This window comes from Fonsecaea pedrosoi (genome assembly GCF_000835455.1).
Source record: "Fonsecaea pedrosoi CBS 271.37 unplaced genomic scaffold supercont1.5, whole genome shotgun sequence".
NCBI lineage: Eukaryota > Fungi > Ascomycota > Eurotiomycetes > Chaetothyriales > Herpotrichiellaceae > Fonsecaea > Fonsecaea pedrosoi.
In genome coordinates, this window is record NW_013550611.1 from 823559 (window position 1) to 840011 (window position 16453).

Here is a 16453-nt window from a genome sequence, read left to right on the forward strand (position 1 = left end):
CCTCCTCCTAGTCTTCTGTAATGTAGTCAGAGTCAAAAATTCAAACATGACTTTCATCATTTCAACAGTCACAGAGACCATGACCACGGCGGTCGTGGTCTCGTCAACACTCATCACCGACACTACCACTACCGTGACTTCTCATTTGTCCACGACTCTCTTTGCAACAGTTGGCCAAACCGTCACAATTGATTCACTTGCCTCACCTTCCACAACCACTGCCACTGCGCCCGCCACCACGAAGTACACGCCTATACCGACAACAACCACGCAGACATCGACGGTAACCCTGACCGAGCTAGACATCTACCTTCAAGATGATGCAGGAAACATCTATTCAACCTGGGTCATTCCCATTTCAGATTCTCCTCGGCCAAATCCGACACATACCGGGGTTTCGGGCCTGTTAGTCTACGTGGTTGACCCTGACAACAGCGGTTGGGATCAATGGAGCACGGGTGAAAAGGCGGGTATGATTGTAGGCGTGGTCCTTGGGGCTATCCTCATTTTTGCCATGATCTTCTGGTGTGTCCGAAAAAAGGCAAACGGGAAGTGGTGGTTCGCGCATGCGTGGCCACACTCAGCGACAATGGCGCAGCCGGTGAGTGGAAGAGTGCCTCTGAACGATCTCTACATTCAATAACCGTGAACGGACAGATTGCACCATACCAGTATGGCTATGGCCATGGGTACGGTGTTGGGATCAGGGGCGGTGGTGGCGGCAGAGGTTGGAAACCAAGATGGGCAACGACGTGGTTGGCTGTACCATGGACGAGAAGAGACGCATCAACTTCAACAATAGAGAGGGTGTAGAAAGTGTTTAAGGGGACCAGGAGCCCCATTCACGTACCCGCGAGCACCCAAAGCGTGTTGCGATCACCGACGACGTTGAGGGACGACTGGCTATCTAGCAAATTTGAGGGCGTGAAGGTGCACTTGCAGAGAAGGACTGGTTTTGCAGCCAGCTAGCGAGACCAGCCACTGCTGCGGAAAGCTCGTTGGGCTCATTAAGTGCTTGAGGTCTAGCAGGTGTGTCGTGTGTGCACCTGGTAGGGTGATCAAACGACGGGAGAAGTTTGCGGAGTTCATTGAAGCTACATTATCCATAGTGGCTTGGACTGAGCTGCGCAGTGAGAGACCAACCAATGACGTGGCTAGGCGGGTGAGAGTGCATCTAACGTCCCAAGTTCCTCCAACAATTGAAGGTGTGCCTTGTCACTTGCCATTGTATTTGAATCATGGAACCTCTACGATAAGCCTTGGGACTTTCTTCTTGTCTAGTCTTCAGAACTCAGTCCCCCTCCATAGCCTCTTCGTCGCATGTCAGCATAAGATGTGGCAGGATGACGAGGACAACAACCCATATGGGTCCTTTAATAACCAGGACTCTGCCACTGAACCCTCCAATCCAACTCTAGGTATCTCTTGTATGCGAGCCTGCTTCGAGCCTATCCGATCTGGTCGCTAACATTCTAGACCCAGACTCAGACCAACCGACCTCACCGACCTCATATTCTACGTCCTCTAACCCAGCCTCCCAATTCCACGCTGATGGCGATGAGGGGGAGGAGGAAGAGGAGGGACCGGCAGAAAGCGGGTTCGTCCCTCCTAAGGGTGGCTACGACAGTAGAGTCCAGCAGATACTCTATGAACAACCGGATCTTGAGATTGTCATAACAGAAGCAGGCAAAAGCGCGGATGGAGGCTACATTGTGTACAAGATTCGGACTGGAGTAGGCACATCCCGCAGGACTTGGAGACAGCTGAATGGGTGTCTGACAGATGTTGCAGGACATTGAAGTCGCGAGGAGATACTCAGAGTTCAGCTCACTGCGCGCCGCCCTGATCAATCTGCATCCCACCTTAATCATTCCTCCGATCCCCGAGAAACACACGATGGCAGACTATGCCGCCAAACCCACCAAGGCAAAGGAAGACGTGGGCATTATCGACCAGCGAAAACGTATGCTTGCCGTGTTCTTGAACCGTTGCCGGAGAATGAAGGAGGTCGTTGAAGACGGCGTTTGGTGGAGATTCCTGGATCCCAATTCCAGCTGGGTAATAGCAGGCCATATTATCTGTTTCAGCTACTAGGACGCTGATCTTTCTGCGCAGAACGAAGTCTTGCACGCCCATCCAGTCGCTTCAGTGCCAAAGAATAATCTGAAAGCACCACCTCTGGATCCTGCGAATCCGACACCTGCTCACAACTGGCTGCCTATCCCATCTTCCTCTGCCAAACTCAGGCCATATGGGCCGATCTCAAGCACTGGAACGCCTATATCTCCGCCGGATCAGACCTTCCCCTCAGTTGCATCACATACGACACCCGGTCCTCAGATCTTTGGGCGGTTCCCCATCAATTCGGAGCGACTGAGCGAAACTGACCTTGACCCCTACTTTATCAACTTCGAGCAGAACACGCGGGAACTAGAGATTTTGCTGCAAGGCAGTATCGAAAAGGTAAACCGCCGCACTATCGAGCATCTAACAAAGCTTTCAGCGGATCTTGCAGAGTTGGGCGCTCGGTACAATGGCTTCTCACTCTCCGAGCAGTCACCTACTGTGGCAGCAGCAATTGAGCGCATAGGGCAGGCCGTGGACAGCACGTATATCTCCACGGAGGAGCTAGCACTTACTTTTGGCGCCACGTTTGCCGAGCCCATGAGGGAGAGTGCACAATTTGCGGGTGTCGTCCGCAATGTGCTGAAATATAGAGTCCTGAAACGAGTGCAGCAAGAGATGACGAGAGAGGATTTGGAGAAGAAACGGCATCTCTTGGATCAGCTCGAGCGCAGCGAGTCAGAAGCGAAACGCATCGATGCATATCTAGCCGGTAGCACAACGCTAGCAAACCCACCGCGGCGCTCGATGTCGAATGCTTCTGTCAGGGCTTCCCAGGAGAGGAGGGAGGGGCAGCACGAAGAGACTGAATCTGTTGATTCTGACTTTCCACCTACCCATGGCGAGCCTCCATCATCGCCTCCTTCGGCTGCTCAAGGACAGCCGCACCAGAATCCTACATCGCCGATAACGCACAAGAAGTCTCCCAGCGGCAACTTCGTGACCAACAAGATATTTGGCAGCTTCAGACATGCCGTGAATGGCTTCGTGGATGTTGACCCGGAGAGGACAAGGCGGGATCAGATCGGGAAAACACGAGAAAGCCTGTCTCAGCTGGAACAGGCTCTAGAAGTGTCGGAGAAGGACGTACACGACGCAACTCAGGGAGTGATGCGAGACCTAAAGAGGTTCCAGAAGGAGAAAGAGGACGACCTCCAGAGATATATGGTGCGTATTTCCCGAGAACAATTGCTGGTGTCTGATGTAGGCATATGGTTTACCAAGCTAACTTTTACGATCTCCTAGGTTGCGTATGCGCGATGCCATATCGAATGGGCCCGGAAGAATCTAGAGACGTGGTCGGAGGCGATGGATGAGGTGGATAAGATTGTCACGAGATGAGCCGAAAAGCTCTTGGTTGTTCCATGAAGCTATCCAGCGCGGAATAATGGCTACGAGCGGGCACAAGGCTACCAGTGAGGCGGTGGGAAGCCTCGTTGCTGCCATGTCGGCCTTGTTTAATCAGGAGGGATGATGCAAGCGAACAAAATGACTGCATTACGCGTGGCTCACTAGTATAACAGCCCAAGCACATGATTGTATTCCCGAGCTGGGATGATTAATAGGACTCCCAAAGGGGAGCGGAAGGGTGGCTGTTTACTTTGGATTTGATGGTGAGGCGAAGGTTCGCATGATTCTGGCCGGCGGCTCGGCTCATAGACTCTCAAAAAGGGTGAATGAATTGTCCTTTCAGAAGACAGGACCTGCCAACCGAAAATCAACCTCTGTTTGGATGAGCGAGATGGTTTCTGGACCCATCCACCACCCCTCTTTGTGATTCCGCCGTTCAGTCGTGGCTGCGACATTCGGAGTGCCATTTTATTACCGTCAAGCTCTTCACCGCAGTGACTGCCTCACCCAAGCCGTGCATTTTCTTAGCGCAGGCAAACCGCCAGCCAGTGAGGTAGTCTGGTACCCACTTGCGACCGACTCTGGCCCTCACATTCTGCGTGGGCGTCATTTTCAGACCCTCATCTTCGACACGTTCGTTATTTCGACAGTCAGCCTTCCGCCCTGTTGCTCCCTCTAGTCCATGGTCCTGGCGTAAGTCACGAACCTGGACCTCCTCACCACCTATCCCTCCGAGCACTCCCGCCCGGGACATGCCCGCTTCCTCCCAAAAACACCCCAATCACCAAAACCAAAACCTCTCGCAATCCAAGGATGATTTAGGCAGGCACCTGCGCTCCGCTTCCCCTGCTGTTAAGAGGCCGGCGTCTGATATGGGGGCCCAGGATAGAGAGTCCTACAACAGTGACGTAGAAATGGGCGAGGGTCAAATACCAGGCTCTGGGTCCGGGTTCACTCCCGTCAACCCAGACACTGTGCCTGCAGGTTCTCAAGACACCCTAAAGGCAAAGCAGCAAGACACGGGCTCGAGACATCGCGACATATTAGCGACGAATCGACTGATTCACAACAGTGATCCTCGCGCTGTCCAACAAAGCGCCGCGGCTTCTTTGTCTGATAATAGTGGCAGTTCTACCACAGATTCCCTCTTCCCTAGCCCCTCTAACCGTTCTACCGCGGCCACGTCGCTGGACGCTGATGTCCCATCCACTGCTACGTCCATACCCTCCATCGACGACCAAATCGCACAAGTGACGGCACTGTGGCAGAAAGAGCTGGAAGAAGGCCAAAAAGGTTACCTCATCTCTGCAAAATGGTTTCAGAAAGTCCAAGCCCGTGGCTCTCTTCCCGCTGGCGTGGGAAAGATTGAAAAATCAGCGACAGAGGGTGAAATTGGACCCGTTGACAATTCGGACATTGCCATGGTGATTGACGAGGATGTCAAGTTGACGGATGAAGCTGGCGAGAAATATGTGCCCCTCCGGCCCGGCCTCACGCTCGATGAGGACTATCGAGTCTTTCCCCAGGAAGCATGGGACTTGATAATCTCATGGTACGGGCTCGCAAAAGACTCCCCTGTCATCACTAGATATGCACACGATTGGGGTGGTGCAGACGCAGCAATGCCGAACGTGACGTGGGAGCTGAATCCGCCACTGTTTTCATTCCTCAAGGTGCCTAGTGAGCACACCACACAGACTCAACGCGAGAAGGACCTCCCACCTCAACGTATGATTGCAAGCAAGAAGACGCTGTGCAATGACTGGCTCAAGGAGGGCAAGAGGCTCCTGCACGTCGACATGAACACCAAAGTCAGAGTGTGGAGGATCCTGGGAGGCCTGAAAAATGCCACCGCTTCGGGTGGTCTCACTCCCTCCGCTTCCAGAAGTGTCTCTCCAGCCCCTGGTGCTGAAATTGTGGCCACCGCGGGAGATAAAATGCTCCTTGATGTCAACACCTTCATACATCTTCAAATAGGCGAGCACCGTGAGCTCCTCACCGAGATCAAGGACAACACTACAAATCCTAATTACAATGGAAAGACGTTGACGTTGAGCCTTGTTGGTCTGGGCAGGAACGAGGAAGTGATCGTCCTCGAGGAACAAAAGTCTGGCAAGGACGAATGGCCAAGCGAAAGTTCCAAACTCAACCTGACCAAAGGCATTAAGAGCGCAGCTAAAAACCTCACCCCTAGTGGCAGATCCAGCCCAGCTCCGGGAATGATGACTAGGGGACGGCAGAAACGGGATGGAAGGCCACGCGGCATCACCGGACTCAGCAACTTGGGAAATACATGCTACATGAATTCGGCTTTACAATGCATCCGCAGTGTTGAGGAGTTGACGCAGTTCTTCCTGCATGACCAATGGAAGCAGGACCTTAACGTGGACAACCCTCTTGGTCACCATGGCGAGATTGCAAAAGCATATGCCAACCTGCTGCACCAGATTTACGACGAGAACGCCTCTTCGACGAATCCAAGCAGATTCAAGGCCACAATCGGAAAATATGGGTCCAGCTTCTCCGGATATCAACAACAAGACTCTCAGGAGTTTCTGTTATTCCTTCTTGACGGCCTTCAGGAAGACTTGAACCGCATCCACAAGAAACCGTACATCGAAAAACCGGACTCCACGGATGAAATGGTGCACGATAGTGCGGCCCTTCAAGCATTCGCTCAGAAGAACTGGGAAATCTATAAGGCACGAAATGACTCTGTCGTTACAGATCTTTTTGCGGGAATGTACAAATCGACCTTGACCTGCCCGGTCTGTAACAAAGTCAGCATTATTTTTGACCCTTTCAACAATTTAACTCTGCAACTGCCCATTGAGAACAACTGGCAGAAAGAGATACTGTACTTTCCGCTCCACAAACGACCAGTTCGGATCGACGTAGACATTGACAAACATTCAACCATCAAAGCCTTGAAGGAATTTGTGGCTTTGAGGACACATGCCGATGTGGAACGACTTCTTGTTGCCGAGTCTTACAAGAACAAGATTTACAAAATTTTTGATAACTACGTCGTCATCTCAGAAGCAAACATCCAAACTAGCGACATCATCTGCATGTACGAGCTGGAATCCGTCCCGACCAATTACAATCCAAACAAGGCGCGGAAATTCAGCTTGTACATGACCAAATCTGATGCAGACGATGAAATGGTTGAAGCAGACAGCCCTGAGGCAGACCGGCTCCTAGTACCAATGTATAACCGGCTTGTCAAGAATCCTTCTGCGCGGGTGTCCTCAAAACCCTTCTTTGGCCAACCTACGTACCTTGTGCTGAGTCGCGAAGACAGGTCCACCTACGACGGTGTGATGAAGAAAATTCTGGGAAATATTACGGGGATGACAACAAAGAGGATACATGACGAAGAGGATAGCCCCTCAGACGATGGGCTGGGAACACCAGAAGGCTCCGACACCATGGTGATGACCGATGACATGTCCAGTTCTGGCTCGGGTCTTCCAATTGCCACCTCTGTGCAGGGTGAAGATGGCCTCGTAGATGTGTCCATGCGAGATGCTAGTCAAGCTCCTGAGCTCAGGCCCCAGTCCACCGAGGCTGGTCTGCAGAAATTACTGCTGTCAAAGTCACCAGTTCCCCGCCGATTCCAGCAACTTTTCGATGTTCAGGTCACTTCTACTGGGGAGGGCATCCCTACGGGCTGGAATCAAATCTCTGAGACTGGAGAATATGAGTCTATCAAAAATCGAATTCCTAAGCCAGTATCTCGGTCGGTGAAGCCGGCTGGTGGTCTTGGTCTTGCGAATGGCGAGAGTGGTTCTGCAGAGAGTGAGGATGAGCTTGCGGACATCGAGACTGATGACACTCCTATGGACAGCAACGAGTCCGGGTCGGAGGCCAGTCCGGTCTTTCCCTCTGGACCCGACTCGGAATCCGAGCTTCAAGAACCCCAAGAGATCCTGCCCAGTCGGAACAAGAAAGCGCACAAGTACGGCAAAAATAAGAACAGAGGCAAATTCTCGGCCAGACGCACACAACACCGTCGATCACCTTTACCACCTCCTCAGCCGTTGCCCAAAGCCCAGACCGGAGATCTTATCCGACCAGGCGAAGCCATCATCCTTGACTGGAGCCAAGACGGCTATGATGCATTATTTGGTGGCAGTGAGGACGGTAGCGAGGGCTATCGCGGGCTTCCGACATGGAAGAGCGTGGGCCTTTTGCCTGATCCGGAAACCGCGGCAAAACGTGAGCAGCGAAACAGCCGTAAGAAGCATGGAATCACATTGGTAGACTGTCTGAACGAATTTGGCAAATCCGAAACCCTGTCTGAACAGAATGCCTGGTATTGTCCTCGATGCAAAGAGCACCGCCGAGCCGATAAAATGTTTGAGTTATGGAAAGCGCCCGATATCCTTGTTATGCACCTGAAGCGGTTCAGTTCTAACAGAAACTTCCGCGACAAGCTTGAAGTGAAGGTTGATTATCCCATAGAAGGGCTTGATCTTTCAGAAATGGTGAGAGATCAGCAAGACGGCAAGAGCTTGATCTATGACTTGATCGCGGTTGATAACCATTACGGTGGCTTGGGAGGCGGGCATTACACGGCGTACGCGAAGAACTTTTACAACAACAGCTGGTACGAATACAATGGTGAGTTACTCAAATTCCGTGTTCCCGGATCCGCTGCTGACCGGTCTAGACTCTCATGTCTCATCAAAGACGGACCCAAGATCGGTCGTGACCAGTGCCGCGTACCTCCTGTTCTACCGTCGACGGTCGGATCACCCTTTAGGTGGACCCAGGCTTCAGGAACTGCTACAAGAATCCAATTCCAACAACAACGATGCCGCAGCCGACTCTGAGCTGCCACAAGACTCACGTGATTCTTCTCCGATGACGGGGGAAGGTCGGCGTCTCGGCGACTCCTCCCACAATGGGTCGTCGAGCGCTTTTCCAGTCGGTCACGGTCACCGCGTGGGAGCGGGACCGGGTGGCTCGGCGCTGGGAGAAGGAAGTCAGCAGAGTCGAGGTCTGTTAGCCGGAACAGAAAGTCCACCGAGCTTGATGCTACCAACAGCAGCCAGTAGTGGCGGCGAATACGAGCGGCCTCCAGGCTATGATGACGCTGCGGCGGAGGCTGACATCGACGAAGGGGTCAGCATGGATTACCAGTGGTCACGTCCCACGTGGGATTTTGCACGTTTAGAGACCTCGACACAGCGAGCGCCGGCCAATTCCGAAGAGGAGGGCATGTTTGGCGACAAGGGCAGTTCCAATGACAGCACGCGCGTCGAAGGTAACCATGGCAGCCCAGCACCAAGCTTCACAGATTTAGAGGACAACGGTTCGATCCACCACGACCCAAATGACAACGATCTCCCTCTGTACAGCAGTGAAGCTGGGCCTGTCATGCACCATGAAGACTTTGCACACCCTCGTGGCGCTAGAGAAAGCGCCCCTCCTCCTGACGAGATCGCGTCTGGACGTGGGATGTCAATGCCGGTGAATATGAGCGTACAGGATGACAACGATGATGTCGACGATCCGCCGGTCATGGAGTTGCAGGCAGACCCGGCGAACAATAACGAGTTGAGGTTCAATCCTGCAACTTGATATTGAGAGCTGAGAGACGGCTAAATTCTTTGGGAGTCCACGGGTATTGGCGTTGTGGTTGAGATGAATCATTGACTGGGCAGAAGCTCGTTCCATGTCGATACATAGGCTGCTTTTGAACGGGCTCGGCAGTCAGTCGACATCAAAAGAACAGGCCAGAAGGGAGCCGCATGGGAAAGGCATGGGATAATCAGGGGGACATTTGCGGCTCCCCTCGAAAATGAGGTCTATCAAACCATTATCAAAGTGCGAACAAGGCGTGGGACAAAGTGGTTGCAGATGGTGTGCAGCAAGATTTTGCAGAAATAGAATACAAACCTGCACAATGATGAAGTGAGATGAACAAGACAAAGATGGTGGGGAAGACGGCGCAGGTGAGAAGGCCGGCGAGGCTGAAGGTGTTTCAATGTTTGATCTGGTGGAAGGCCAGACAGACATCGGCAACTAACTTGAATTACTAGAGCCGACGATGAGGTTGGGAGATGGCCGCAGACTCGTTATACGGGAGACCATCTCACTATATCAAAACTTATCGGATGTTCGCTCCCTCTGATTGCCATCGTCGTACCTACCTATTCCGTGGCTGTCTGCCTACGTGGTCTCCCAAACCTGAACTGACTCACCCGCAGGTGAGCAGTTGAGGAGATGCCTGACACACAATGCCCTCCTCGCTACCATCCAGTTGCTTGCCCTCTGCTGTGTACAAAACAATCCATCTCACGCTCTGGTTCAGCATTCAGTGATGACTTGAGTTGCATTCCAAACCTGCGAGCCGACAAGCCCCCAAACCTAGCCTCAGAAGTACGCAGTCTGTCCACCATCGGGAACATGCGATGAGTGCCCGAGCCATCTCAGCCTCTACCTTCCAGACATGGCAGCGACTTGGATTCTATACGAGAAAGGAACACTCCTGCCCTCGAAGATGGGCGCAGCCTTCCCCTACCTTTGCGATTGTAGGCAAATTTTGCAAGAGAAGGCCTTGTATGATGAGTGGATCAGGCAGAGAAGAAGTCCTTCGAATTTGCTGCGTCCGCATTGAACGGCAATGGATTGAAAGAGTGCGGCGGTCGTCGGTCGAAACGGATCCTCGCCGTCCTTTACCTTCACATCGCCAGACTATGTGGTATTGCTGCAGGTAGTTTGAATTTATGGGAACATACATCACACATCAGTTGCCAGAGGGTTATGCTGTTCTGTCAAAAGCTGATGGAAGGTATACAGTTTACAAATTCATCAGCAAGTTACGGATAGAGGAGATACACCCTCCACCGTGAAGACCAGAGGTCAGCCAAGTGTCACCATGTAAATTCAAGAATCTCCTTGTCGAGCCCCGTTAACAGTGTTTCAAGTACCCTCGTTCACCACAAGCCTGGAGTTTTACAGACTTCAAGTGGGATTATTCCGGCCAAGCACTGAATTGCCATCTCCAAAATGCAGTTCTGATCTTGTCCAGCCAGCAGGAAACCTATGTACAAGGCTCCCATGCACCCCAGGTATGTCTGTCCCACTGGTGGCTGCTGTTCCCAGAAATGAGCCCCACAGTGTGTTGTGTGGTTCCTATTCATGGGCGACATATCTGCTTTCTCGCTACTGAGAACGGTGACCTGGCAATGGCAACGAGAACAGCGAGTCAGCGTGTGACAGTGTTGAACCCTCTGTGCCCAGATGACTTCTCGCAGCCCTGAAGTCTCTACAAATGGAAGGCAAGTGGAGAACCTCCGCATTTTTCTGCAACCAACGGGTGGATTTGCCCCAGATTTCCCCGACCCTTTTGTCCAACTGTCCCTTGGATATCCACCCGTGCACAGCGGAGGGAACCAGCTTCTGGTGAGAAATGCCCGTACCAAGTACGCAAGGCTTGTCTGGCGTCTCCACTAACAGACTATGATCGATACAGATCCTGACAAATGTCGCCTGTGGTACGCCACCGAAAACTCACTAAACCCCAACCATCCTATACCAGCGCACCTTTCATGCTCTCTTGCCTTGGCCGTCCTTGGTCACAACTCGATGACCACAAGATGACTCGACCTCGTGTTGCTCTACCGCACACCCGTGGGACCATCTCAATCGAGGCATGTGGAGTGTGGAGTGGAAGGTATGGAGAAAAGTTGGGGCTGTCGCAGTCTGCTCAGTAAGTATATAACTTGTCTCCTCTTCTATACTCGTGAGACTCTGGAAGTGGCCTGTGCCCTTCTTAAGTGTGGTCTTGCTGTGAATGCCTTGCCGCTGCTATAGCGCCTAGTCACTTTGAACTTTACCCTTTCCTCCAGAAATCGAAATCGCAATAGTAGACAAGATGGGGCTCGGTGTCTTGGAAGGTTGGTACTTGTCGTTACATTTCCCCTGTCGTTGGAGGCACTACTCGACGCTGATACTTCCTCGACACAGATACCAAACTTCCGCATGTGCCGGGTACCGTACTCTTGAACGACGAAGCTGCCCATGCAGAGGCTCAGACGGCGAACCTCAAGCATGGGACCGGCAAGAACTCCCATATCGTGCTTTCTCCGCAACCAAGCGATGATCCGAATGATCCACTCAACTGGTCTCTTTTGAAGAAAGAGGCTATCATTTGGATTCTCTGCTTCGGCGCGATGTTAAACGCGGCAACGAATGTGCGCTTCCCGTTGCAGTGGTGATTTATATGTCTGCTTATTATTGATAGGGCCCTTTCTTGAACGCTTCATACTTTGCCATTGCCCAGGAAATCAACACTGATCTTACGACTACAGTCATGGTATCAGGCTACAACATTCTCGCGGCCGGTTGCGCTGGTCCTTTCGTCTGCGCATTTAGCCGTAGGTATGGCAAACGGCCTGTATTCATTGTGTCAACTCTCTTCTGCATTATCGGAACCGCGATCGGCGAAGCGAAAATAAGTTACAATTACCTCCTCGCGGCTCGAATTGTGCAGGGTTTCTCGACCAGCGCCTTTGAGTCCCTGATAGTCGCGGCCGTGGGAGATCTCTACTGCGTGCACCAGCGAGGGCTACGAATCTCGACCATCAACTTCATCCTGAACTCAGCGTCTAGTTTGGCTTCGATCATCTGCGGTCAAGTCTTCAACGACCTGGGTCTTCTCTGGCTTTTTCACCTTTTCCAGATATTCCTGGTTGTTCAGTTCGTCCTCATGTTCCTCTTCGTCCCGGAGACAACATATCGTCGCGAATCGATGTACGACACCGACATCGTCAGAGAGGAGACATTCGATCAGATTGAAAAAGCCCATGAAGAGCACCGTGAGCACGCTATTGGCGTCAAAGAGCTGAACGAATCCTCTGCAGGCTCCTCGCGCTACCCCCCAAAAAAGACATTTGTCCAGGAACTCAAGCTCTATAATGGCATCTTCTCCCACGACAATATTCTCAAGTGGATCTTCGGTATGTTCCTGACCTTGCTCAACCCGGCTGGATGCTACTCCATCATTGTCTCGGGTCTCCTCTGTGCTTGGTATGTCGGCTCAGCTATCATCCTCGCGGGCATCTTTGCGGGCCCACCCTGGTTGTTTGATCCTGCCCAGATTGGCTATATTGGAGCTGGGCCCTTTATCGGTGGGATGATTGGGTCCATCATTGTGGCGCTGACCGGGGATCGGGTGGTGAAGTGGATGACCATTAAGAACAGAGGCACTTAGTAAGTCTCCTCTGCTCTTCGAAGGGGGATGACAGGGGATTCATTACTGACTGAAAATAGTGAACCTGAATTCCGACTCGTATTTATGCTTCCCTGCGCAGTGTTTTCCGCCTTTGGCATGTTCTTCTTCGGCTATACCATGGCCCACGGTTCAAATGCTGTTCTCTGCGCCTTCTGTCAAGGTCTGATGATGGTCGGTGTCCTGATTGGCGTATGGTCGACAATGTCCTATGGGCTGGACGCCTTCCGTAGCCAGAGCAATGAGATGTTCGTGATGAATATGTTCTTCAAGGTAATGGTTGTCCCTTGAAATGATGGGACAGATCGCTGACACTTGCAATACAGAACTTCATGTTTTATGGCCTTTCCAATTTCGCCAACAACTGGGTCGCTGCTAAAGGTCCTGAGGAGATTGTAAGTTTTCCGTCCTTTGGCTCAACATTGTACCGTCAGAACCATACAATTGTCCGTATAGGGGTAATGTCTGGGTCTGCCGGCCCAATCAAACCTCCTTCTGCACCTGCTATTGGGACCGAAGAGATACAAGTGCTGATGTCTTCACAGATGTTCACGTTTGGCGGAACCACCTTGGCAATGTGCATTCTTGCCATCCCCGTGTATATATTTGGCAAGAGACTGAGGAGTTGGTGGACCAGACATGATCTCTTCATCTTCTTTGGCATGCAAGCCAGCGGACCAGAGAGTCACATGGGTTGAAACTAAGGGGAGGACGAGATTGCTTCAGACGACGTTAATGAGCTGAGTCGTCACTTACAGAAATTGCACGACGTAATGAACAGCAAGCGAGGGGCATGTGTTGATGAGTACCAAATGCGTGCAATACTATAAGTTGTCCAAATGACATGCCAAATAGTCAGGTTTAATATGTCCGTCTGCTCAGGGCAGTTTACGATTGATCACATTTCCGAATTTGGAATCAACTTGTTCTTGCGAAGGTGCAACGCCTGGTCCTTTAGGACGGGAGATCTGTTCGATTGACAATGAAGAGCTGATTTGGCAGTTGTGCTTCCCATTTCACTCAGGTTCTGCTGGACCAGTGGAGAGCCTTTAGGAATGGGGATTGATCGACTACGTCATTTCCAAAGCAGCGGAACTGCCATAGCGCGGCTCCCACGACATGCAAGTCGTCCTGAGGCATTAATTCATCTTTTGTACTCGTATGTGGAACTTGTAGACGGCTATATGGAGCATCGGATCAGACAGGATGACAAGGCCGGGCACCCGGAGCAGAAATGCCAAGACGTGTCACGTGTGCTCCCGAAAAGGGGAGCTTGAGAAATGGTTGCGTGGTTGTTGCTCCCTCGGGACTGCGGCAACGATACCCCAAGCGAGCCTTTGACAGTTCTCCATTGGGGCCATTGGGGTCGACAGCAGTCCAGACGCCCGGCCTTGGTTGGTTGGTAGGTCCGCTTGCTCCAGAGCTCGTTTTCGAAACCTTTTCGCAGTGCAGATCTCCTCGCAGAATATCTCGCCAGCTTCACTTTATCCCTCTCTTTCTTCCTCATTCCCAATCAAACCATCTTGTCGTCCCACTGTCCATCTTCCTCTTTCTTCCCTCACTTCTTCTCCCTGGGATCTACTTTCTTGTTCGCCTTGTAGTAAAACCATGTCTGTCGCCAGGCAAATGTTTGGACAAGTCCAGCGTCGAGCTTTCTCGGCGTCTGCTAGACAGGTTAGTTTTCTCTGTCACGGGTTCTCGCACACCGCACACCGCATCTTCTATCCTCTTGGGATGAGCTCGTCCAAGGCTAATGTTTTGATGCTTTGGGCAACAGTCCTCCAAAGTCGCAGTCCTCGGTGCCGCCGGTGGTATCGGACAGCCTCTGTCGCTGTTGATGAAGCTCAACCCCCGTGTCTCTCAATTAGCCCTCTACGATATCCGCCTGGGTCCAGGTCCGTTCTGTTCACGATCTTTGACAAAAACAAGAAAGAATATTGATCAAGACTGTGGAAATAAACAGGTGTCGCAGCCGATATCAGTCACATCAACACCAAGAGCACCGTCAAGGGCTACGACCCAACTCCCTCGGGTCTCCGAGAATGTCTGGAGGGAAGTGACGTTGTCCTCATTCCCGCCGGTGTCCCCAGAAAGCCTGGCATGACCCGTGATGGTAAGAAGATGATTTCCAGACAACGAAGATGCCGATTCTGACGAGGTTGTAGATCTGTTCAACACCAATGCTAGCATCGTTCGGGACCTCGCAAAGGCTGCGGCTGATGCGGCTCCCAATGCCAACCTTCTGATCATCTCCAACCCTGTACGTGGACATAAAAAGACGCCTTCACCGCATTTCCATGAGATGGTGCTAACAACTGTTCAAAGGTCAACTCGACCGTTCCCATCTGCGCCGAGGTCTTCAAGAGCAAGGGTGTCTACAACCCCAAGCGTCTCTTTGGTGTCACCACTCTCGATATCGTCCGTGCCTCCCGATTCGTCTCCGAAATCAAGGGCACAGACCCTGCTAATGAGAACATCACCGTTGTTGGTGGACACTCGGGCGTCACCATTGTCCCCTTGATCTCGCAGTCCGGTCACTCCGACATCACCGGTGAGAAGCTTGACGCCTTGGTCAACCGAATTCAATTCGGTGGTGACGAGGTCGTCAAGGCCAAGGACGGTGCCGGTTCGGCTACTTTGTCGATGGCTATGGCCGGTGCCAGATTTGCCGAGAGCTTGCTCAAGGCCGCTCAAGGCGAGAAGGGCGTGGTGGAGTGCACCTTCGTCGACAGCCCCTTGTACAAGGACCAAGGCATTGATTTCTTCTCCTCCAGAGTTGAGCTTGGTCCCGACGGTGTTCAGAAGATCCACCCGGTTGGCCGCATCAACCAGTACGAGGAGAACCTGCTGGAGGCATGCTTGGGAGGTGAGTTCCACTGGAATGCAACCCTAACTCACGTGTGGCTGACCGAGTTTCCAGACTTGAAGAAGAACATTCAGAAGGGAGTGGACTTTGTCAAGGCTAATCCATAGACAAATGGAGTGATCCCTGGGGCCTTTTTGGAGCTGGCATGTACAAACAACAGACCTCCAAAGTTCTTTGGAGCGTGGGGTTCTTGTGGAAGACGGACACACCGAGTTTCCAATTCATCGACTCTTCTAGTTGGATGTATCTTTGAGCGCTCTGCAAGACACTAATTAACCAACCCCTCCTTTCCCGCCGATCTTAGTGTTGCGACCCATGTTTCCCACCGTCTTTTCCTCTCGAGGCCTCCCGCAATCGTGGGCCCCGTTCGTGATTCGAATGCACCGTGCCCTCTTCCCCGAAAGCCGCCAATGTACTCGATGCAAAAGTAGACAATCTTTGCCGAAGGGATGGATGGGTCCGAGACTCGGTGTCCAATCAGACAGGCCCAGTGTTGTGACAACCTTGGAAGTGTGCTGAGTTGACATGTTCTGACAGGTCTTGAACAAGCAAGCTCCGTGCTGGCAATGGCATGGAAGTGGGCTCGAGGCCTTGAGATGGGTTAGAGGAGATAGAGGGTGTCTGGCTGGAACTGGACGCCCTGGCACTCAATCAATCAGACGCATGGATGGCAAGGATGCGTGAATGGCACGGGCGCATGGGCGCATGGAACTCAGTCGAGGTCCTCTCTCTCTCTCTCTGGTGAACGTATTAATACCCCTCTCGGCCCTGCTGGATGGGCGACCTGCTCTTGCCAACCTTGTCCACGAGTCCATGACTTGTCCTGTTTGTTCTGCCTGAACCTGCTTGCCTTGTCCCCTCACTGTCAA

General features: G+C 52.2%; 5 protein-coding genes across 5 annotated transcripts; all 5 read left to right on the top strand.

The window, feature by feature from the left end:
* Positions 1 to 46: 46 nt before the first annotated feature.
* Z517_07770 (uncharacterized protein) lies at positions 47 to 813 on the top strand (the record flags this gene model as incomplete). The annotated part of the gene is made up of 2 exons (XM_013426291.1): positions 47 to 601; positions 658 to 813. 2 exons carry the CDS (start codon positions 47 to 49, stop codon positions 811 to 813), a joined length of 711 nt encoding a protein of 236 aa, XP_013281745.1.
* A 520-nt stretch (positions 814 to 1333) lies between these two features.
* Z517_07771 (uncharacterized protein) lies at positions 1334 to 3465 on the top strand (the record flags this gene model as incomplete). The annotated part of the gene is made up of 5 exons (XM_013426292.1): positions 1334 to 1418; positions 1483 to 1733; positions 1792 to 2058; positions 2116 to 3291; positions 3370 to 3465. 5 exons carry the CDS (start codon positions 1334 to 1336, stop codon positions 3463 to 3465), a joined length of 1875 nt encoding a protein of 624 aa, XP_013281746.1.
* Positions 3466 to 4226: 761 nt separating this feature from the next.
* Positions 4227 to 9063, top strand: Z517_07772 (uncharacterized protein; the record flags this gene model as incomplete). Its single annotated transcript, XM_013426293.1, has 2 exons — positions 4227 to 8100; positions 8150 to 9063. The coding sequence occupies 2 exons, from the start codon at positions 4227 to 4229 to the stop codon at positions 9061 to 9063; spliced, it is 4788 nt and encodes a 1595-aa protein (XP_013281747.1).
* A 2299-nt stretch (positions 9064 to 11362) lies between these two features.
* On the top strand, positions 11363 to 13416 carry Z517_07773 (uncharacterized protein; the record flags this gene model as incomplete). Its single annotated transcript, XM_013426294.1, has 6 exons — positions 11363 to 11384; positions 11455 to 11681; positions 11732 to 12699; positions 12760 to 12991; positions 13045 to 13113; positions 13264 to 13416. The coding sequence occupies 6 exons, from the start codon at positions 11363 to 11365 to the stop codon at positions 13414 to 13416; spliced, it is 1671 nt and encodes a 556-aa protein (XP_013281748.1).
* A 910-nt stretch (positions 13417 to 14326) lies between these two features.
* Positions 14327 to 15691, top strand: Z517_07774 (malate dehydrogenase, NAD-dependent; the record flags this gene model as incomplete). The annotated part of the gene is made up of 6 exons (XM_013426295.1): positions 14327 to 14392; positions 14496 to 14613; positions 14682 to 14831; positions 14884 to 14978; positions 15044 to 15584; positions 15639 to 15691. The coding sequence occupies 6 exons, from the start codon at positions 14327 to 14329 to the stop codon at positions 15689 to 15691; spliced, it is 1023 nt and encodes a 340-aa protein (XP_013281749.1).
* Between the last annotated feature and the right edge of the window lie 762 nt (positions 15692 to 16453).